Raw genomic sequence first — 24,490 nt, 5'->3', positions numbered from 1 at the left:
TCATGGAACTTCCCCTACTCTTTTCAATAGGTGCCATGGGATGTTGTGCATTGAACAACAACATAATCATCCATCGGTTAGGCAAAAGAAAGAGGAACAAGATAAAATTCCAACCGTTTTATTGTAGCGCTTTTGTCCAGAAGGACATCTTCAGCATAAAATCCATTAATCAACCATTCATTAAAATACAAATTTCAAAAAAAAATTAACCAAACCAGAGCCAAAATCTATAAGAACAATATATCTTAAAGTGACAGTGCTAAGAACCACAAAAAAAGCATTTTATACAAATAGATAAAAACGACCACCAACCACAGTGAGCACCAATGTCCCTCCAAACAAATGCTCAACACATACAGAAAACAGCAGGTGGACCCAGAAACGACAAACAATTATTTTTTGTGAATTAAAGATGGGTTCATCTACAAGCCTTGCTGTCGTTTCTAGGTCCACCTGCTGTTTTTTGTATGTGTTGAACATTTTATACAAATAGTTTCGTTCAACCCCGTATTTTTATCCAATTGCATTTTTAGCTGCCAAAACGTCTATTTTTTTAACAACTGATTTTTATAACACTCACCTCTAAGATCTCCTGAAAAATGCCCCAAATCAGAAAAACAGAATTTTTTAAAAGATGCACAAACAATGGAATGCTTATAAAGTGCATTGTTGGAGTCTTTGGTTCTAATTGCATATAAGTATTCCTTAATTCTAGTACATAATTTCCTTGTGGTCATGCCAATATAAAATGCTTGACAGTGAGAACATATAGCAATATATACCAAACCTGCTGAGTTGCAGTCAAAATGCCCATTAATTCTGACACTTTTATCAATGGAGTCCAACATGATGGAAGGACCTTCCCATATATAAGAACGGGTCTACTTCTGTAGACTGAAATTACACTTTATTGAAACTTAAATCAGTGAGATAAATCCTCTGAAATTACAGTTTAATGAAACTGCAATCTACTGAATGAAGAAATATAAAACAAGGAACTTTGAATATGTTTCTGGACCTTACCTTTTCCCCACTGTAGTGCGATCACGGAGTTAGTATTTAAAATGTGCAGGAGGGCTTGCTCCCCTGCAAAAATGTCAATAAAGGTAAGTTTTTCACATTAAATTTTAAAATGTGTAGGGTATTTGTGGAGATGTTTAATATACGATGTTCGGTAGTATGTATTTTCGTTAAACTGTACTTTCTGCAGATTCGTCTCGCTGATTTCAGTTTCGGTAGAGTGTAACTTTGGTCTGCACAAGTAGAGCCATAACAACATACATTGCATAAGCCACTTTTATACATTCCATAGTTTTTGTTAGTGAATAAAATTGGTTTCCTAGTGTTGTCAGTCTCTAAATATCATTTAATCGATCTAGATTTTTTTGCATAAGAAACTGGGTACAGACCCTACAGCTTTTGCAACATCAAAATTACCACTGAATATTTTTCAGTTCTGACTAATGATGTTTTTTATACGATTATCATCTACTGTCATGCATAATATGAAACTGTTACTGAACTTATTATTATTGTAATATGGCCATTGTCTTTTGATGGCATACCCACTACCAAAATGGGAAGAAGGTACTCAGACCTATTTCTTAGAGTCTATTCTGCTGTAGGTTTTAGTGCACTCAGTTCATACCCTCTATCGTGAAACAGGTCTACAATATTTTTGATAGCTTCCAAAAAAAGCTCCTTATTAGTAGTCAGCCCGGAAGCTCTTATCATCTGGCCTCTAGGTATGTTTCTTTTCATATATATGGGATGTGCACTTGAGTAGTTTAAATATTTGACTAGCATGGATCATTGAAATTGCTACACCCAGTTACTACAATGTCTTGCATACAGAGAGACATAAAGTCATAAAATATCAGGATTTACAAGCAGAAATGAGAGCAATGTGGAAGAAAGGTACCCAGACAGTTTCAATAGTAGTAGGAGCAACAGATCTTGTAAAAAAAAAAACATTTACAATTGTATTTAGCTATGTTACCAGTACATGTAACGCCACACAGATTGCAGAAGGAGTCATTACTGGGCACATTGCAGGTGCTGCAAAGAGCACTGATGGCAGACATCAAAGATTGAAACAATACTAATTTCAGGAACTTTAATTGTACTTTGACTTAGGAATGGGGTCCATTCCCATCATGGTATTAGAAACCCAAAATACTTGGAGAACTTAAAAAAGGGAGAGGCCATGGTTTAATGTCACATCCACAGAATGACACACTCAGGAGTGTAGCATCCCTCATATGCTATACTGCAGTGTCAGTAGTTCATCCACCTTAGTGAGGAATAGAACTCACAATCTTCTGCACCAAAGGTAAGTGTGCTATCTGTTGTGCCACTGACCCTTCTGACAATTACGCTCATATCACATCACATAATGACATATTGACTGCATTATTTATTTACTGTTGTTTATAATTGTTTACCGAGGTGGTGTAGTGATCTCTGTGTACTATTTGTTGGCACAGCCCTGGTGAGTAGGATTACATAAAGAGTAAATAAAACATATTTCAAATACAATGATATGCTAAAAGTGTATACATATTTATGGAGGCAAAAATACGTTACAACATATTCAACACAGAGCAAATATTTCTGAGCACATTAAATGATGCATATTTGTGTATATGCAAGACAATATGTAGGTTAGATACACTTCAATCGAGAACAGATTAGCTAAGGAAAATTCACCAATGAGCAACATCTTAACAGAAAAATAAGGGATATTCTGTTGAACATTTGGGCATTTTAGGTTCATATGTTGGTACTAAGCTATGAAGGCTAGGGCCTGTGCAAGCCTAGCCATAACAATTCCCTGGATATTTCTTCCCACAATATTTACTTCTCCAGGCCCCTGTCTATCAGGGTGACTGACATAATCCCCAGGGTGAATTTCCTATCTCCCATTCAATCATCAAGGTTCTTTTTGAAGAGGGCCAATGAGACGCTCTGCTTGATATGTATGGGCAGTCTATTCCAGAGTATGGGGAGTCTCTGAGTCAGGAACCTATCCCTCCAGCATGTTTTGTTCATTGTGATGACAAGGTTTAGATCCCTGGAGCGTGTGGCTCTGAAGGACTGGGATTTCTTTAAGTGGAGCATGTCCAACAGCTCAGGGTTTGACATGGCCTTGTATGTTAAGCAGAGATCGCCTCTGAGTAGACAATATGCCACAGAGTATAGCTGGAGTTTTTTTAGACAGTCAGTATATGGCATCTGCTTTAGGCCTGTGATTCTTTTAGTGAGGTATTTCTCTGGCCTTTCCGGCTGTTGCAGATGTCTTGTGAGGTACATACCAAACGGGGCATTATACTCTATAATGGGTCTAATGAGGGATAATGACCTCCTTTTTTCTGGATGAAAAGCCCTTAGTGATAAGGTGTGCCGCATAGAAGGATTTCCTGACTGTTGTGGCAATGTGGTTATCGAAAGTGAGACCACTGTCCTCCTGTGTCCCTAAGTCTCTCATCACACTTTCGATGTTTAGTGTCCTGCCACCTATGTGGTAATTCATGGGTACATGTTTTTTTTCCAAAGGGGATAACTATACATTTCTTGGCATTAAGCTTGAGCCCATGGCTCTGGCACCAGGCATCTGTTTCTGTAAGGCTCTTTTCTAGAATATCCACATCATTTTGGGATTCAATAATGGCTCCCAATTTGCAGTCATCTGCAAACTTTGTTAGCCAGAGTCCCTTAGTGTTGGCCTGTACTTCAGAGAAGTAGATGCCAAACAAGAGTGGTCCCAGGAATGAACCCTGAGGTACTCCACTTGTCACTTGTCTGGAGCTGGATTAGGAGTCAGCTACTTTTACTGTCTGGGTTCTGTCAGTAAGCCAGTTAGCAACCCATCGAGTGACGTAGAAATTTATGCCCAGCTTAGTAAGTTTATCTATGATTCCAGAGTGGGGGATGGTGTCAAAGGCCTTGGTGAGGTCCAGATAGGCTGTGTGGACTGCCTTTCCCTCATCCACAGCTCTGGAGACTGATTCAAAGAAGTCAATCAGATTCAGGAGACAAGATTGGCCCTTCACAAACCCAAACTGGGTGGGGTCCAGTGTTTGAAGGTTGCCAATGTCTTTGTTTATAAGTTCCATGATAATGCATTCCATGCCCTTGCAAATCAGGCTTGTCAGACTGATGGGACAGTAGTTCCCGGGATCTAAGGTGGATCCTCCCTTGTGGAGCGGGATAACTGTAGCTGTGCGCCACTCAGTGGGTACGAAGCCTGAGGTGAGGCGATGATTAAACATGACACTTAGGTGAGGTCCCAGTTCATTTTGTAGTTCATGTAGTACACAGCCTGGGATGTCATCTGGTCCCATGGATGCTGTATTCTTAGCTTTGGAGAGTGCGGTTTGTACCTGTGTGGCCGTGATTATCGGAATTTGGCAATCTTTTGGTATTGAGATGGGCCCTTTAGGAGGTGAGAGTGGGGTGAAGTTGGCACTAAATCGATCTGCCAGGATATTGGCAATATCCTTGGGATCAGTATATTTAATGCCATTCTGTTGTAACTTAGAGCAGATCTGAGCATTGCCATTTAGATTCTTGACATAACTATAGAATGCCTTGTGGTTGTCTTTGGAATCTTTGGCAATTTTATTTTCGTAACTAGCTTTTGAGGATTTTATGAGGGATCTCAGCTTCTTACTGAGGCTGGTAAGAGAGTTTTTTGCATCCTGGGATTTTCCTCTTTTTTGCAACAGTTTCTTCCTTCTGTTGTATAGTTTGTTTATAGCAGGGGACCACCAGATTGGCTTCCTTTTTTGGAGAAGAGCATCTTGGTTCTATTTGGGATGGCACGATTCATGCACAAGTGGATGTGCTCGTACAGTGCCTTAGTGTAGGATTCTGCAGTCGAACTTCCAGATCCCGTCTGCGTGGGTGTTGTGAAGTTTGTCACTTCTGACTTCAGTAGCTTGAAGTTGGCTTTGGATAAGTTTTTTAAGGAGGTTTCCTTACTGAGGAGTGGGGGTGGGATGTGGATGTCAAGGGTGATTTGCTTATGGTCAGACCTGACCAATGAGGGGGTGACCACTGGTGTGGAGCATCTATCTCCCATGTTGGCAATGACCAGGTCTAGGATATTGGAGCCCCTGGTGGGACAATGGATTAGTTGATCCAGGGTGTTGGAATTTATGAATTCCAAGAACTGTTGGGAAAAGGAGTTGGTACCTGAGTAGTTTTCCCAATTAATGGCAGGGTAGTTGAAATCACCCAGTATTAGGGTGTTTGGTTGTATCTTAATATTTTCCAGTATGTTTAGAAAGGTGTAGTGAGAATCTTGGGGCATGGTTGGGGATCCTTAGCAAGCTACAGTTTGGATTTCAGTCTTACCTAGTGTTAGTTGCACCTGGAGAATTTCAGATCCATTGTGTTGGGCAACTAGCCTGGAGGTGTGAATATGGACACTCCTCCACCTTTAGTGTTTCAGTCCTGGTTTTGTGGCCAAAAAGTGCGTTAAGAATTGTAGCCTGGTATTGCAAGGGTGCTCTCTGGAGCCTTGAACCAGGTCTCAGTTACTGCACAGATATCGATGTTCTCCATTTTTAGGAGTGCCTCGAGAGAGAGTGCATTTTGAGGTCTAGACTTCTAGCATTGAGTAGCATTACCTTCAGATTTTGCCTGCTTCTATCTGTTACAGTGGTGGTTTTATCCTTTGAACCTTGCCTAAAAAAAGTTCTATAGGGGTGGCAAGAGCTTTAGCCAGTAACCTGAATCCCAGGGGTGACAGGTGCAGACCATCTCTGGCAAAGCATCGTGATTTGTTGATCATGTCTTCCCAGGCAGACAAATACTGGATCCCCTTTGAATGACACCAGAAGCTTAGCCAATTGTTGAAGTCAATTATTTTGTCCTTATACTATGGTATCATTCTGGGTGAAGGCAGGATGCTACTCAGGGCTATGGTCACACCTGCCTGGGTCACATGATCCAAGAGCTCTTCCAAATCTCTTTTCATGTAGTCCAGGGAGGTACGTCTCAAGTCATTCACTCCAGCATGGACAATGACAGAGTCATATTTGTACTTGTTGTGGAGTGACTTGAGTGCATGTGTTATGTGGTGGATCCTGGCACCCGACAGGCAGCTGACTGTAATTTTCTCCTTGTTCAGTCTGGTGAGTGGGACATCAGTGTGCCTGACTATAGAGTCACCTATGACTAAAGTGTTGGGTGCATTGTCTTGCCATAGGGGCTGTTGTTGGGTGGCACACTGGTGTTGTGAGCTATGTGTCACTTTGGTTGTGACTGGTGTTTGTTTGCATTTCGGCTTCGGAGGTCCTTGCTGCTTGGGCAAGTTAATGTTAAGGGCCTCCGCATATGTGGGTTTAGTGTTGCTATGTGTGGGTGTTGATGGTGTGGGTTTTGAAGGGCTATGAGTTGCTTGAGGTGTGATGCAGGTGTTAACCTTCTCCTCTTGACTGTCTAGCACTGTCTTGGCCAGAGAGAGCTATGCTTCCAGTTTGCCTATGTAAATGCATCTCTCGTAGGTTGTAGTGTTGGGTGGTAGGAGGAGAGGATTGTCTGTGTACATGAGGCAGTTGCCACATTGCCCCAGTATGCCCAGATTCACCAGGTTGACAGGAGAAATCACCGGAAGCTGACCCTTGGACATGCCTGTTTAGGTGCTTTTATGTACAGTTTAAGAGCTCTTTTCCCTTACCTTTGCAAGGTACTTTGCAATTATAGGCTGTTTAGTGCCTATAATTAATTTCTCCTTATTGACAAGGACAGCTGAGTGCTTGTATCTGTTTCAGGCTTCCTAGTGCTTTCCAGCAGGTTCTAGAGCAAGTGCTAGTCACAGGGGTTCAGATTTTAGTGCTACTACTGAGAAACCAGCTAGTTTTAAGGTAAAATTTGAAGAGCAGACTTTTTGGCACCTGGAATAGTTTAACTGTAGCCTCGCAGTGCTGCACGATGTGAAAAATGTGCAAACACACGTGTTTTTAAGCCAGAAAGTTGAAAGGGATAGAAATCAGCCCGAAAGGCTAATAAAATTACAATTTCAGAGCTGGAAACCACTCCCCTAGTGTTAGATAGGCAGTACAATGCTCACCGGTCCCACTAGTAGGCAGTAGGACTTCCCTCTACCAATGCAAGGTCTGGATAGCTCTGAGCACAGAAAATAAAGTCCTGAGACAAGCAAAGCTTGGGATATGTACTGGCTAGAAAAGGTGGGAAACGAGCAAACAAGATAGTTTTTTTTTTTTTTTTTGAAACAGGCTAAACAATGCAAAAATACAGTAAATAAACACAGAAAAGGCTAATATACTTGAGTGTGTAGTCCTAGACAGTAAATGCAATTAAAACTCTACAAAATTAGCAATTTAAAAAACGTTTTTAAATGAAGCAAGGCAAGTGCACAACTGAAAAATGATTTAAGAGGAAGTAACACAACAGAATAAGTAACGAGTCTACATATACAGAAGTCTATATATACAGAAAAGCAGCTAAAACATACTAACACTTCAGACGCAGTGCAACCTAGAGCACTTGAGTTGTAGCAATATTAAGGCAATTACAGTTATAATAAATGCTCTGAAATATACTCTATATTTCCAAAATGTTTGAGAAGCACAGTCAGAACACAAGGAGATTCAGGCAAAAAAAAATTTTTTTGAAAGGGAAAACGGAGAAACAGAAGGCCTTATCAAATGTTCTCTCTGTATTAGGTAGAATGAGCTAATGACACTAGAGTAGGGGTGGGCTACTGCAAAGCCACCAAGTATAACAGCAAGACACCAACTGGGAGAGAGGGTGGGGACAAAAAAATAGCCTACAGACAGTAAGCACTAGAGAAAGCCACAAAATGAAAGTTTTTAAACAGATAAAGATTTGTAAAGATACAGAATGATTTTAACTGCAAACAAATCAGTTACCCATGCAGATTAGTTAATAGCAATAAAATACATTCAAAAACTAAGCAGCAGGCAATAAAAGTGCTATATATAATTGTAGAAACAATAATCTGTATAAATAATAAAAAAAACAGAATACTTATATATCTCAGCTAACAGTTGTAGTCAACACCTCTCATACGCTCTGCTCAGTGTATATAGACAGAAACCCTATCAAAGCTAGGGCTTAAATACCAGAAAAACAACTTTTTTTTTTTTACAAAAACACAAAAGAACCAGCCCTCACTAGCCAGCAGACAATTAACACAATCAAGCCAAGGTAAAGAAAGGCTTCAGCTAAAAACAATAGCCTACACACTGTAAGCAATAGAGAAAGCCACAAAATGAAAGTTTTTAAACAGATAAAGATTTGTAAAGATACAGAATGCTTTCAGCTGCAAACAAATCAGTTACCCATGCAGATTAGTTAATAGCAATAAAATACACCCAAAAACTAAGCAGCAGGCAATAAAAGTGCTATATATAAATTGCTAGAAACAATAATCTGTATAAATAATAAAAAAACGGGATACTTATTTATCTCAGCTAACAGTTGTAGTCATCATCTCTCATCCACTCTGCTCAGTGTGTATAGACAGAAACCCTATCAATGCTAGGGCTTAAATACCAGAACTACCTTTTTTTTTTTTACAAAAACACATAAGAACCAGCCCCCACTAGCCAGCAGACAATTAACACAATCTAGCCAAGGTAAAGAAAGGCTTCAGCTAAAAACAATAGCCTACAGACAGTAAGCAATAGAGAAAGCCACAAAATGAAAGTTTTTAAACAGATTAAGATTTGTAAAGATACAGAATGCTTTTAACTGCAAACAAATCAGTTACGCGTGCAGATTAGTTAATAGCAATACAATACACTCAAAAACTAAGCAGCAGGCAATACAAGTGCTATATATAAATTGCTAGAAACAATAATCTGTATAAATAATAAAAAAACAGGATACTTATATATCTCACTAACAATTGTAGTCAACACCTCTCATCCACTCTGCTCAGTGTGTATAGACAGAAACCCTATCAAAGTTAGGGCTTAAATACCAGAACAACAACTTTTGTTTTTTTTTTTACAAAAACAAAAAAGAACCAGCCCCCACTAGCCAGCAGACAATTAACACAATCTAGCCAAGGTAAAGAAATGCTTCAGCTAAAAACAATAGCCTACAGACAAGTAAGCACTAGAGAAAGCCAAAAAATGAAAGTTTTTAAACAAATAAAGATTTGTAAAGATACAGAATGCTTTTAACTGCAAACAAATCAGTTACCCATGCAGATTAGTTAATAGCAATAAAATACACCCAAAAACTAAGCAGCAGACAATAAAAGTACTATATATAAATTGCTAGAAACAATAATCTGTATAAATAATAAAAAAAGGGATACTTATATATCTCAGCTAACAGTTGTAGTCAACACCTCTCATCCACTCTGCTCAGTGTGTATAGACAAAAACCCTATCAAAGTTAGGGCTTAAATACCAGAACAACAACTTTTTTTTTTTTTACAAAAACACAAAAAAAAAAACAGCCCCCACTAGCCAGCAGACAATTAACACAATCTAGCCAAGGTAAAGAAAGGCTTCAGCTAAAAACAATAGCCTACAGACAGTAAGCACTAGAGAAAGCCACAAAATGAAAGTTTTTAAACATATAAAGATTTGTAAAGATACAGAATGCTTTTAACTGCAAAGAAATCAGTCACTCATGCAGATTAGTTAATAGCAATAAAATACACTCAAAAACTAAGCAGCAGGCAATACAAGTGCTTTATATAAATTGCTAGAAACAATAATCTGTATAAATAATAAAAAAGCAGGATACTTATATATCTCAGCTAACAGTTGTAGTCAACACCTCTCATCCACTCTGCTCAGTGTGTAAATGAAATACAAGACTAGTTAAATTCTTCTGTAAATAGTCTGTAAAATTAGTGTCATTTCTGTAGCACACTGCCCTATTTATCAGTCTAGCATTACTTAATCAGTGTTACATATTTTAACAAACTAAAATGCTGATAAGATAGCTAGAAATATAAAATTACAAAAAAATTATTTGTATGTGTACAGGAGGAAATTACTTCTGTCACTTCTACACATAAGAGAACATACTTAAACATTCTCAGTATGTTTCAACTTCATAAGGAATAATGAATGCCATTAGTTCCTCATTGTTCATTCAGTCTTTTACATTAAATATAACATAAAAGGTGGCAACATGCCAACATTTACACATGAGATTTCCCTGTATAGACACAGTGTACATGATAAATTTGTACCCTCAATGGGATATTTTAACCATTTCTAATTTAATTTTTAGTAGCGTTTATTTAAAACACACTTTAAAAAACAGGGGACAACTTTAAAATACTTATATAAGTATTTAATAAAAAAAGACATTTATAACTCATGTTATAAACTAATTTCATAAGAAAGTAATTGTTTCCTCTGTTTTTTTTTTTTATTTATTTTAATTTTGCCAGGACAGGTATATTGCTAGTATAACTTCTGCACCCGTACTTTCGTACAATTACAAGCGTGTATTCTTATATTTATCAAAATAAATGTCCTTTATCAATAAACCTTTAGTATTTAATCTCAGCAATGTTTTCATATCTCATGGGGCAAAATCTAGAATGACTCATCCTTGGCTTTGTCTAATGTCTCTCCTTATTTTTGACGCTCATGTGGTGGCTCATTATGTGATGTATACATGTGTGTGTATATACATATATACATATGTGTATACAGTGGATATAAAAAGTTTAGACACCTCTGGTTTTTGTGATATAAAAAAAATTGGTACTTGCGTATTATCGCAACCACGCTTTCTCGCCTGCCTGTTGTTGTTATTATGTACACTGCCTAATGGCAGAATAATCCTCAAAGCAAAAACTGTCGTTGGTGCCAAAGGAGGGAAAAAAGTGAGCAGGCAGTTTGATATGAATATCCTCATACACATTATATTTGGTGCTAGACTTGTGTTACGATTAGGGAAATTAAGCAGAAACTATGAGAGAATGTAATATCCGAAATGAACATTGAACTACCTTGTTAACTGTATCTGTTATTATCAGTATTCATTTTATTGTAGAATTTGATGAAGAATAAAAAGGAGCTAACTTTTTACAAACTGCTGTCCTTCGCTTTAACCATCTACAATATATATATATCGTAAGATGACTTTCACATAGTGAGGCAAATTGCTTTTTCTATCTGCTAGGACTGAAATATAATGTCAGATAATGAAGATATCTGCAGTAATTCATGGGACTTTATCTCTACCCATCACTAATGCCAGTCCAAAAAAATCCCCCAAAAATTCAAGGTTAGCGTGTTTAATGCACCAGCAACTGTACATACACCCCTCTTTGCAGCCTCTTACTAGTCCTTCCGCACCATGACAGCTGGAGCAGGAAAGAAAATAACTACCTTTTTACACTTTTCCCAACTTAGACGGATCAAATCCCCTGCAATTAACACCGAGTCCAATGTCATTTAAATAAAAATTGTTGTAGCGACAATATCTGTCAGACAATCCTACTTACGACTGTTAAATCAAGTGCAAGACAACAATGACGACTTTCTGAAAAATACAACTAACTTGCTGGTGAAAATGCGTGGCTGTGAATACACAAATAACAGCCTCGTGAGAATGTGTGGTTGCGATAATATGCAAGTACCAAAAAATGAGACCACAATAAATCATTTCAAAACTTTTTCCACCTGTAATGTGACTTAAATCCTGTAAAATTCAATTGAAAAACAAAGAAATCTGTTGGGGGGAGGATATAAAAAATACAAAACGTACAATAAGCTGGTTGCAAGGACTGAAATATAATGTCAGATAATGAAGATATCTGCAGTAATTCATGGGACTTTATCTCTACCCATCACTAATGCTAGTCCAAAAAAATCCCCCAAAAATTCAAGGTTAGCTTGTTTAACGCACACCCTTAAACTAATACTTTGTTGAAGCACCTTTTGAAAAAGAAAAAAAAAATGTCATGTTTAGTGGCACAAACTGTAACTGAAGTGTTTACACAGTGTAAGTGGGGAGGGCTGTGGGTTCACGTCCCCTCAGGGTTGCTTGCATTTGTCTGGAAGTTGGAACAGAGGGTTAAAACTATAAGCTGTTAACAAGAAGATACACGGTTTGATTCCTACAGTCTTCATTTGCTTACTGTGTGACCTTGAGCAAATCACTTAACCAGATGGCTTTTTGGGACAATTGGGAACTTGGGCTAAACTCATTAATGGACTCTGTAACTGCATGCCTAGTAACTACCTATGAACTTATGTGCTTCATTGTAAAGACTGGGGATGAATTTGTTGTCTTGACTAGGATGAGTACATGCAATGATTAGGAAAGTAAAATTATGTGAGGAACTGACCACTCTGAGAATCTGAGCATCTGAATGCAGATACCATTTTCCAATGGTATCCTGTTCTCATATGACTGATGTTTGCAAGAACTGCATCCTTAAATAATGGCAGTGCATCAGGAAAAAAATAAGGGATCTCCTCATGTTCTTTACAGGTATTTCACTCAATAAGCAGCCACAAAAGGAATACAAAGGGAATGTCTTTAAAATGATCTCCTCCTTAAAACGAAAAAATAGTCACGGTCATTTAGGATAAAGGAGAGCATTTATCAATTCATGATGAAAAATGTCAGAATGTATTATCTTACTTTGAGGACAGTTTATGGGGGATGGAGTTAGGTATCATCAACAGAGTCACAGACAGTCAAAAGCCAAGGTAAATAGATAGCAGCTTCAACAGCCTTGTCTAGACTGCCCTAAAGGATTTTACTACCAACTCCTTCCTGTATATCTGTCTGCCATGGGGTGCAGTGTCCACTTTGCAATGTTCTAGCACACAACTGTGCAAAAGAATTACAGTTGTCTTTTAATAAGGACAAGAAGAAAAAAAAAAACACTTTTGACACAGTTCCCTAGGATCCTGAAAGGTTTTCTCATGATGCAAAAGACACCTTATCTTGGACAATTTCCACACTGTGCTAAGCCCCTCCAATCCATCAACCATTCTATCTCTGAGGTTTCCCACTCATGGGGGCCTAAACCTGGAGAGTGATTTCATGAGCAAATCTGCATGCTAATGCAGCAGTTTATGGGGAGTGGTTTAGGAGAGTGGTCTAGGGGAGTGGTTAATTCTAATCTGACGTGGTCTCCCCTGGAAATGTCTGTGGTTCCAGAATTGTTCGGCTAAGTGATTCAGAGAATTGCTCAAACTAATAAAATTTTACTCAATGAGGAAAAACTAACCACCTTCAAAATATACCAGTCATCCTTTTACTCTTATGGGAGTAATCATGGTGCAGTAAAGTTCACCCAAGACATTAGGTGAGGGGAGTAAGTTTGTGTCCGCATGCCTTGCCTCCTGCACCATCTTATTTACCCTAACTCTATTCTTACTGCTGCCCCTAAACCTAACCCTATACATTACATCAGTAAAAACCTTTTTCCTAATGGTAACAATACAAAAGAACACAGGACACACTGAAAACAAAGCAAGCACAACACCTAATATATCACTTTGGAGGTTGGGAGGGTGGCCTAAACACAAGGTGCAGGGTTGAGTCTCACAGCTTAAAATGGCTGTACTAATCTATGAACCTATGAACTTCACCTAACCATTACTGCAACACTTGCATATTCACACCATCTGCTATAACACAGTCTTGCATGACAACCACTACTTTTTCAATCAAATAATTTTCCTTTACAGTCCTGATTACCTACATTATTAAAACGTTCACTCATTTATGCATTTTCTCTTTTTTATACCCCCCCAAATTTTTCTACCTAATGTGTATTCTACATTTTGAGTTACAACTGTATATAATTAGAGTCTGCATGGCCTGTACTAATTTTAAACCAATCATGTTTTCGAATAAGACACTTCACTGGCACCTTATAAAGAATCATGTTATGATTAACAGCACTATGACCTTATATTCACTCTGCAGAAGTCCGAATTTGTCAAGGAGGCATGATGGGTTACACAGTTTTACACACTGAAATGAGTCATCACAAAAGGAAATGTGCACATTAGAAAAGCAATATGCAATGCCAACAGTCAAGCAAATATAAAGTTACAGAAGGAATAATTGTATTGCTTATTTTAGTGCAGAAATGTAATTATCAAGCACAGCTTCCATATAACTAAGAATAATTTGTACTTGATGAATTGTGCTACTTTTATAAATTACAAAATAAGAAAAATATCATTGAAAAGAACATGGCAAGTAAGGACGTCAAGAAATGAGTTGTTTCATGACATTGTAGTGCTTTTGATGCTAATAACCTTTGGTGCCAGACACAGTCCTTGCCAGTGATACAATTCAGACATTTCCCATATGTCATTATATAGTTCAGTTAAGCACATTCCATTTTATTTGTGGTCTTGCAATTTGTCCTTGTTTTCTAAAATCACACATATTGTCATTGGCTAATGTAGTTTGCATACAATCATATGGAAATTATGTCAAGCAAAAATGTTTTGAACAAAGCAAGTTTTTTAAAAGCCTATATAAATATCCACAAAGACTGAATGCAAAGTAGGTCCATCACCGGAAAAGGAATGAGCTAAATGAAACAGAAGTGACTTACTTATTCCATGCCTGGCGAAGCTGTTTCGGGCTGTATTGTGGAAAGTGTTCTGCAAGAAGAACAAAGACAGTTGTAAGCAATTATTTAAATTTACGTGTTCTGTTGTGGTTACTATTAAATCCAGGAAAGGAATATCAGAAGAATGTAGATGGTAATAGAAAATTCTGAGAAATAAAAAACTGACAACATTAGTTAAAACATTATTGTTTCTATTAAAGTATTTAGGATAATGCATCTATAATTACATAAAACAGTGAAAACAGATAAAGGACAGCCAATAAATAAAGTTATTTAAATTTACGTGTTCTGTTGTGGTTACTATTAAATCCAGGAAAGGAATATCAGAAGAATGTAGATGGTAAAACTGACAACATTAGTTAAAACATTATTGTTTCTATTAAAGTATTTAGGATAATGCATCTATAATTACATAAAACAGTGAAAACAGATAAAGGACAGCCAATAAATAAAGTCATTTGACTGGTCTGACTCCCAGCCCCTGATCAGGGGATGAGTTGCCTACATCAGTGGGAGAATCTATAATGCCCTGTCTCTGTGAGTACATGCTAATGAGACTGTCCAAGCATTTCTTAAAAGAGGAGATACAGTCTAACGGCAGATACCAGTAACCTGTAAATGATCACATGACTGAATTGCCTTGAATTTCCAATGGTGCTATGACTCTAAATCTACAGAAGGATGTGTCACTCTCATCTTATTTTGGGAAGGGTGGCCTTGTAGTTTCTTGTGTCAAATATGCCACCTGAATCTTTTCATGCATCTGTATAAAGCCCTCCTGAAACCTCTAGGTGTCTCAGGCTACCAAGAGCTCACTTCTACGAAACACATCTGCATTCATATATACCATATGCACATGAACAGTCCTCATGAAGCATCCTTCTGTTTCAAGTGCAGCGTTATCCAAGGAGTTCTCATGAAGCATCCATCTGTTTCAAGTGCAGCGTTATCCAGGGAGTTCTCATGAAGCATCCTTCTGTTTCAAGTGCAGTGTTATCCAAGGTACTGATATTACTCTTTGCACTGAATAGCAGAGTGCTATCTGCCTTACTTGGTCATTAAACATATCAGAGACTGAGCAAAGAGCAGTGCAGACAGCAGAGGCTGTATTAAGACTAATTAAACACAGCTGTGGGGTGTGTTACTTGGATAAATTAGAAATGCAATGTAGTCAAATATAACCAGCTCTAAGAACTAGAACCTACATTCAGCACGCAGATGAGAAAATTTAATGGACTCCCAATCAGTCATGGCACATTCATTCTGCACTATTGGGGTTTCCATAGAGTGACAGGTGGAGAGATACACAAGAGGCTGGCTGTCATTCAGGTAGGCATGAGGCTACTTTGTTCTCTTACTGGTATTGTGGCAAAGACAGCATTTGTAATGGCCTAAACTGATGTATGATTCACATCCACCCTAAATTTGTGCATCTGTGGTGCTGCTTTCCTCCAAGGGATTGTAATGATATGCAGCTGGTTCTGCCAGTGATCATTCCCTGTGTGGGTCCAGCCATTATCCATCACTCAAGCAGTCATAAGGATTGTATGTGTCTTCACAAGCATCATGGCTATGAGGACATTTGAATGGTCTAACCTCATCTCTAGTTAGGGGGATGAGTATCTGAATCACTGGGAGGACCCATAATGTGAGTACATATTCTTCAGCACTTGTTAATGAGGGTTACTACCAGACAGTGACTTGGTGGGCTGAAAGCCTGCCCACAGGAAATCTATGCTGCACTGTCCTGTCAATGATTATCTCAGTATATAGCCTGCTCTGTCCTGTCCTTCCCTAGTAGGATGGGCATCCTCCCCCACCAACCTTGTCAAACACCTGAAGTGAGAAATGAGCTCAGGACATGTGGTCCACAGTCAGGGCTACATCCCTCTAACCATTGGAACTGACCAGCTGTAGCTTAATCTTGAGTTTATCTTTAACCAGACTATACTGTCTAAGCCAGTGTGCTTAATTAAATCACAATTTTCTCCGAATGCTCCCTGCTATTTCAATAGTGTCATCCTCAGTTATATTAGAAAAGCTGTCCTTCAAGTATGGTTAAACGTAACCTGCCTGCTTCCTTGTTTCCTCTGCAGAAGTGAATGCTCACCTTGTCTGCTTACCTTACATGGCATCTGCCTGGAATCACTTGGAAAACAATGTTGCCTACAGTTATTTCACTGCTACTGACATTTGCTACATTCCTTCATACTTTGTCAAAGTGATATTTTCACACTTGCCAGCTCCCAACTGCATGCCAGATCCCAAGTAGTTATAATTTCAGTGGCTATACCCTTCACATAAACAGATCATGTGATTACAAATTAAGCACCTAAATTAATTGTAGCTTGGCCTTTTGGCTAAGATCAAATGTGTAATGCTTAGCAGCATAAATCAGCTGAGGACCACAAACAGATTCCTCAAGCAAATTCACGGGCCAAAGATCACTGCTGAACTGTCTCAGACTGGAATAATGCAGAAAATGCAGTGCACATTAAAATCAAATTAACCATACTTCTGGTACAGATGCAGACCTCCTGTCTGTAATGCCAGTTAATAGACCCTGATAGTGGCACTAATTTAGAAGAGGTGGCAGAGTTGATGAGGGATCATCTGCTATGAACAGTGCATGCCTGGAATCAGAAAAATATAAACTACATTAGCAACACTGCACCCTATATGAGGCCTTTGTAGCTAGTGATAGGCTGATTAAAAGTCTCTCTGTTATCAAGTTGTACCATACCAGGATGCCCTTACCTTCTATCCATTGTGTACTGGACAATAGAGAGAGGGATGGGGCCTAGCTGATGTCAGGCAGAGAAAAAGGCTAATAAGAACATAATTAGAGTATAACGCAACACAGTCATAAAGTACAGTAAAACTTCTAATTATGGGATTCCAATGGATAGTCATACATATCTTGTGCGTCAGAAACAACTCATTGGTGGCTTTAATGTTTATTGTTTCTTTATGCACTTCATTTAACAGGTGACATAACTCTAACCGTATAGCTCATTCTAGCCAGACTTAGCCATTTGGCACCTTTTGTAGTCTTTTGACACTTACCATCATAAAACTAATTATAAAATAGCAATAAAAAGGCATTCCATATTCATATCCATAGCACAGCATCTGTTATATCATACACACTCATCAGCTTTTCTATATTATCTTTATTTTTAAAGCTCAGCAACAAAAAGGACAAAGCCATTTTGGAACAAACATGTACATTATTTTGTTAGCGTTGATCAAGTATCCTGAGTGTGCGGCACATTGTAGCATCCATTACAATCAAACACTTAACTTGTCTTTGCAAAAACAGTATCATACCTCAGTGAAAAGGACTGCAAGGATTGGAAAGGGTTATAAACCCAACTGGTGCAAATCAAGGAGATGTGCTGCTATAATAAGAGACGTCAGAGCACTGACATGTCAAGTACATCACAGGGTAATCTGATTACACTGATGAATCTGCATTAGTGATACCGCTCTGTGTGTTTTTGGAATGGCATTTCCATCTAAGCTGCTTGGCCTAATAAAAAAACACTTTTTTATTTCTTTTAGTGCTGGAAATTTTGTTTGGATATACACACACACACATACACACACACACACACACACACACACACACACACACACACATATACAGCTATATCACTATGCATCTATATTATCTATATCTATATAGATGTACAGATACATATATGTGTCCACGGGTTTTTGTTGAAAGTCCAATTGGTCGACAAATGCTAAGGGTGGTGTTTTATGTCGAACCTACAGATAGCCAAAATGGTCAAAATGTTGAGGGAATGTTTCATTGAGGAAGGTGCGTGGGGTTGGAGGGTCTGAGAATGTTTGTGTGTGTGTGTGTGCGTGTGTGTGCGTGTCAATGAGAGTTACAGTTAGGGTTGGGGGTAGGTGAGGTAATGGGTTTTGTATGTTTGTGTGTAAGTGTGTGCATTTTAGAGTTATGTAAGGGGAAGATGTAGTGCTATTAGTGTGTGCTTGTGAATGTTTGTGTATCTGAGTGTGTAATGTGCAGCGGCAGTATTATAGGAAGATTTTTACTAAGATAAGATGCAGGATTAGGCTTGAAAGAAGGGGCAGCATTAGGGTTAGTACCCATTACTATTGTGGTGCAGGGGCTGGGGAAGCCTATTCAGATGAATTTGAGGTCTGTGTTCAGCTGTGGTCATAACTACCCAAAATCAAATACTAAATCAGTGGACCCAATAAATCAAATCCAAAACCTTCAGACCAAACAACTAACCAAACCAAAAACACTCTATAAGAAAAAAATACAACAAACGACAAACCCCTGAAACACACCCCTGCTATTTTAAATATACCAACTCTGTGACATGTACAGTGACAATGATAGGACATACTCCCTGTCCCCACTGCACTGCTTTGTTGTACAACTCCAGCCAGCAAAATACATCAAACATCTCAAAATATACCTAATATGCCACATAACCTCCTCATTAATCACTACCTAAAGTGCACCAAAACAAGTGGCAAACAGTAGCAACCCCCACTGAAGGCATTCATTCAATATCGGCATTACTGCCATTTTTGTAACAAAAAATGCTGGTAAATCAGATATTCAATGAATGCACAACTAACAGCATTATTCTATTCTCAACACACATACCACTTAAAAACTTACCACCATCAATTTAACAGCAAACAACCTGCAAAAAAGATATCTTTTAAAAAAAAAATCAATTTAGAAAATAAAAATTAAAAATAAAAAAAAAACAAGCCATAAAGCACACAAATGTGAATTCACAGATATGTGCATTAGCAATTTACCTCAGCATAGAAAAGTCATAAAATAAAAAATAAAACCAGCACTGAAACACTGAAAAACTTTTATTTTAACTCTGTGGAAAGTATGTTGCGTGACATGATGACTTATAAGGTTATTACTTGCTTTGATGTTGAGATGTCTATACAAAAATACAATGATGCTATAACTTTATTGTTTTAGCTGTGAATGCATTAGTAAAGATATTTTTTGATTTTTTAAGAGTTGAGACACCTACAATACCTACTTAGCAAGGACTGCCAAAAATACATAAGGAATCTGTGAATCCTCTTTTTCGCCATATAGTTGCAGGATCTGGATGGATCACAGCACCTGCTTCTATTTATTTAGAGCAATTTATAAGTAAGGTGTTAAGAAAATATGAGTATGTTTTAACAGATACTAAACAGTTTTGTAGGGAATTGTATGAATGTACAAACAGAATATTTTTAGATGTTGATTTTTATTTGGTGATGAATGATGTTAAGTCACTTTTTACTGTTATTCTGCAAGATGAAAGTATTGCTATGATGAAATCCTTTATGACTATGCATATTACTTATCACCCTGACTTTATAGAACTTTTGGGTTTTTTGATGAAGTGCTTATTGGATTATAATGTATTTATAGTCAATGAACGCTACTACCTACAATGTGCTGGCATACCTATGGGTACGTCATGTGCCAATAGCTATGCCAACATAGTTATGGCACAATGGGAGACTGATGTAATTTTTCCGTCTAGGTTTATGAATCGCATCAAGATATATTGTCATTTTGTTGATGATATTTTTATTTTGTGGAACAAATGTCATGAGATTTTATCCCGGTTTCTTGAATATATTGAACATAGCTTATCTTTTTTATCCTTCTCATCTGTTACAGCTAACATGTCAATTGACTTTTTAGATGTAAGAATTAATAGAGGAGATGAAGGAAAACTCTTTACCAAACTATATAAGAAATGTAAATATATATATATATATATATATATGGATATATATGTATGAATATGTATATTTTATATGTGTGTGTGTGTGTGTATGTATGTATATTTATATATACATATATATATATATATATATATATATATATATATATATATCGATATAGAGAGGTTTACTATCATATAGTCAACAGTCAAAATAAACTGATACCTTAAATGTTGACTAAAAACTTCAACTCTAAATGTCGAGAAGGTCAGAATGTCACAAACATACTTCCTGTTGCAAATTCAACCTTTCTCGGCATCCATAGACTGCAGTCTGACACTGCACATCACCTGACATGACAATTATGCAGGGGGGCAAACCCTCATGCTCCCCCACTCCCCCTGCAAATTATATATTCCAAATCTGAGATCGCACAACAGTGTGGGAAAAAGGTAAATTTTCCGATACCCACTGTACCACGATCTCCTGTTACAGGATCAACCTCATATGTGCGAATGCACTGTGTAGTTTCTGAACTGGGACTCACACAAGTGAAGGTTTGGCAACACAGTATTCAGCCAACCATAATTCGACATCCCATGGTCGCCGAACCTTCACTCGAAATTGTGAAAGTAAATATATATATATCCTATTATATGTTTACGTATTTATCTATACATCTGAATCTATATCTATATCTGTCTTCATAGATATATATATATATATATATATATATATATATATATATATATATCAGTTCAATTACTATTAGCATTGATAGAGACATCTGTTGAACAGTGTATGTTGACACAGTCACATTAAATATACAAATCACATACACCAAACCTCCAACCCACATTCACACATATGTAACAAAGCATTTACTACAACAGTCACATAATAGCCACAAAACACCCTTTCAACACACATATGAAATATAAACATTCACAAACAGAGCATATAAGCATTTACTCCAGCAGTCACATAACCACAAAAACACCCTTTCAATACACATATGAAATGTAAACATTCACAAACAGAGCAAGTAAGAAAATCTCTCTCATTCACTCTAAAAATACATAGTCAACATCACACACGGAAACAAATATATATGCACTCTCCAACTCTGACTAAAAATGCATCCTGCACATACTACATGCATGCACACCACTAACACCTTTAAAAAAAGTACAGTTTTGTACCTACCATAAATGTAGATGTTCGAGGATTCCCTTGCTGCAGTCCTGACTATTGGGTATAGTCCGCGTCCCAGTCGGCCCGAATACCAGAGTATAAGGCTGACGTGGGTCATGGCGCCTTAGACTGACGCCAGTACGCCAGGGTACTAATGCGCATGACCGACGTCATTTCCTCAGTCTTTTCTTGCCCCAGATGTCAGAAGACCCAAAAAGACAAGTCCCAAAAACAACCTGCACCAATAAACATGTACAATATATACAGTAATATATATACAAAAATATAAGCATGTAAACTCACCTACACAACCACCCTGAAACACAGAGGGAAGGAGGGAGGGTAAATTGACTGCAGCAAGGGAATCCTCGAACATCTACATTTATGGTAGGTACAAAACTGTACTATGTTCTTCGCCTTCCCTTGCTGCAGTCCTGACTATTGGGTAGAATCCCAAAGCAGACGTAAGGGAGGCTGGCAAATTATAAAGTAGCAGGAGCTGACAACATGCCTTGTAAAACAGCTGTGGCAAAACCAGCTCTAGTCTTAGAGTATATAGGCAGGTGATAATGCCTAGAGAAAGTATGCACTGAACTCCAAGTAGCTGCTTCCAGAATATCCTTAGTTGCCACCCCTTAGAAATGCTGTTGAAGTGGCAGTAGCCCTAGTGGAATGAGGCCTAATCCCAGCTGGAACCTCTTTGCCATGATGGGAATAACAAAATGCAATGCAAAAGCCAATCCACCTAGAAATAGTTTGTTTTGACACAGGCTTGCCCTGTGAACTCAAAGCAAAAGAAACAAGTAACTGCTGAGACTGCCTAAAATCTTTAGTCCTGCTCAAATAATAACGCAATTGCCTGTGTACATCTAAAGTGTGCAAAATCTTTTCCCCTTTATTTTGAGGATCTGCAAAAACGAGGCAAATGAATAGTTTGGAGTAAAGGCACACTAGAAACCACCTTCGCATAAAGGAAGGATTAGTACGTAATGAAACCCTGTCCTTATGGAAAACCAAAAGGGCTCTACTGCCATAAGGGCCTGCAACTCAGACACCCTTCTTGCAGAAGTAATAGCCAACAGAAAAGCAGTCTTCCATGACAAATATTTCAATTCAGCAGTAGCTGCAGGCTCAAAGGTTGTAGAGTAAGTTTTTCCAACACAAAATTGAGATCCCAAGCAGGAGTAGGAGCTCTACGTGGGGGTCTTATATTCTTTGCCCTCTAAGAAACTGCTTGAACAAAGGATGCGAAAACAAAGGTGGGTCACAATCATAGTGAGCTGAAATTGCTGCAGCATGAATCTTTATGGAAGAGAAGGACAAACCTTTGTCCAATAATTCAGTAAGATATTGAAGAGCCACACTCAAATTAGGCTCTGAAATCTCCAAATTCTTTGCTGTACTCCAAAATAAAAATCTCTTCCATTTTTCATGTACACTCTCCTAGTACTAGGCCTTCTAGCTTCCATAATCACATTTTAAAACTTGTTGAGGAAGCTGAGACCTACCGTGCTTCAACACAGAATATGCCAAGCTGTGAGATGAAGAGATTGAAGCTTGACATTGAGCAGATGACCGTCCTTCTGAGATAACAGATGAGGAATCAGAGGTAAAGGCCATGGAGGCTTCTTTACAAGACTCCTTAGAAGTGGGTACCAGTGTTGCCGAGGCCAATCTGGAGCTATCAAAATCATCCTTGGCCTGTCTTGTCTGACCTTTAGTAATACCTTTGGAAGAAGAGGTAGAGGTGGAAAGGCATAGACATGAAGGTTTTTCCAACTGAAAGACAGAGCATCCACTTTCCAAGCTGTGTGATGAAACCCCTTTGTGCAATACTTTGGCAGCTGGTGGTTTAGTGGAGAAGCGAACAGATCTATGTCTGGAGTTCCCCATGACACTGTCAATTTCTGAAATACATGAAGATCCAGTTTCCACTCGTGGGGATCCATGATTTGTCTGCTTAATACATCTGCTAGGGAGTTCTGTGCTCCTGGCAGAAACCTTGCCTGAAGAGTCAGTTGCAGGCTTAACGCAGTCTCCCATAAAATCATTGCTTGCCTGCATAGAGGATAAGAATGTGTTCCCCTTGCTTGTTGATGTACCACATGACAGTTGTGTTGTCTGTCAGAATCAACACCTGCCCTGGAAGAAGTAACTCCTTGAACGCCATCAATGCAAACTGGACTGCTAACATCTCCTTCATGTTGATATGTAGATGCTGTAGTCTGGCAGGCCACTTGTCTTGTATCCACTTTCCATTTAGATGAGCTCCCCAAGCAGTGTCCGAGGCATCTGTCGTTAAAATCTGACTCGCCTCTGGCCGGGTCACAGAGAGTCCCTTGTTTAGGTGACATTCCTGAGCCCACCACAAGAATTCCTTTTGAAGGCAAGGTATTATTTGAATGACAGTGTCCAAATCTTGGCAGTGCTGTGTCCATACATTTTTGAGATACCATTGCAGCTTCCTCATAGGCAGTTTGGCATTGGGAAGCACCAGAATACAAGATGCCATGAACCCTAATGCTTGAAGGACTGTCCTTGCAGTCAGCACGGACTGATGAGATAGTTGATGGAAGTAAAGTGACAGACTCTTTTGTTTGTCCGGGTTAAAAAGGCCATCTGAGCTGCTGTATTCAGTCTCACACCCAGAAAGCACATGTCTTGAGAGGGTACTAGACTGGACTTTATTTCGCTCACAGAATACCCTAGGCATCTTAGCACTGCTATGACATATTCCAGATGCTGTAGAAGGTGTTCCTTTTCTTGAGCCAGAATCAGGCAGTCGCCCAAGTAAGGATAGATTTGAATGCCTTGAAGCCTGAAGTAAGCTATCACTGGAGCCAGAACCTTTGTGAATACTCTGGGCAGTAGATAAGCCAAAGGGCAATGCAGAGAACTGATAATGAAAATCTCCAGTTCGAACCGCAGATACTTTCTGCAACCTAGCCTTATAGGCACATGAAGGTAAGC

At 38.4% G+C, this 24,490-nt stretch overlaps 1 protein-coding gene across 5 annotated transcripts in view; it reads right to left on the bottom strand.

Annotated features, from left to right (window-relative positions):
• The window catches only part of CDK14 (cyclin dependent kinase 14), a 3,129,234-nt gene that overhangs the window by 851,108 nt on the left and 2,253,636 nt on the right, over positions 1 to 24,490 (bottom strand). For all 5 annotated transcript variants that reach the window (XM_044067657.1, XM_044067661.1, XM_044067659.1 and 2 more), the window contains one exon: positions 14,567 to 14,615. In XM_044067657.1, the coding sequence (XP_043923592.1) occupies positions 14,567 to 14,615 (49 nt within the window). The remainder of the gene's footprint in view (positions 1 to 14,566; positions 14,616 to 24,490) is intronic.

The sequence above is a fragment of the Protopterus annectens genome, chromosome 3.part1 (genome assembly GCF_019279795.1).
Source record: "Protopterus annectens isolate FY-2018-M chromosome 3.part1, PAN1.0, whole genome shotgun sequence".
Classification (NCBI taxonomy): domain Eukaryota; kingdom Metazoa; phylum Chordata; order Ceratodontiformes; family Protopteridae; genus Protopterus; species Protopterus annectens.
The sequence above is the reverse complement of the archived record's forward strand: the minus strand, read 5'-3'. Positions and strand labels throughout refer to the sequence as shown.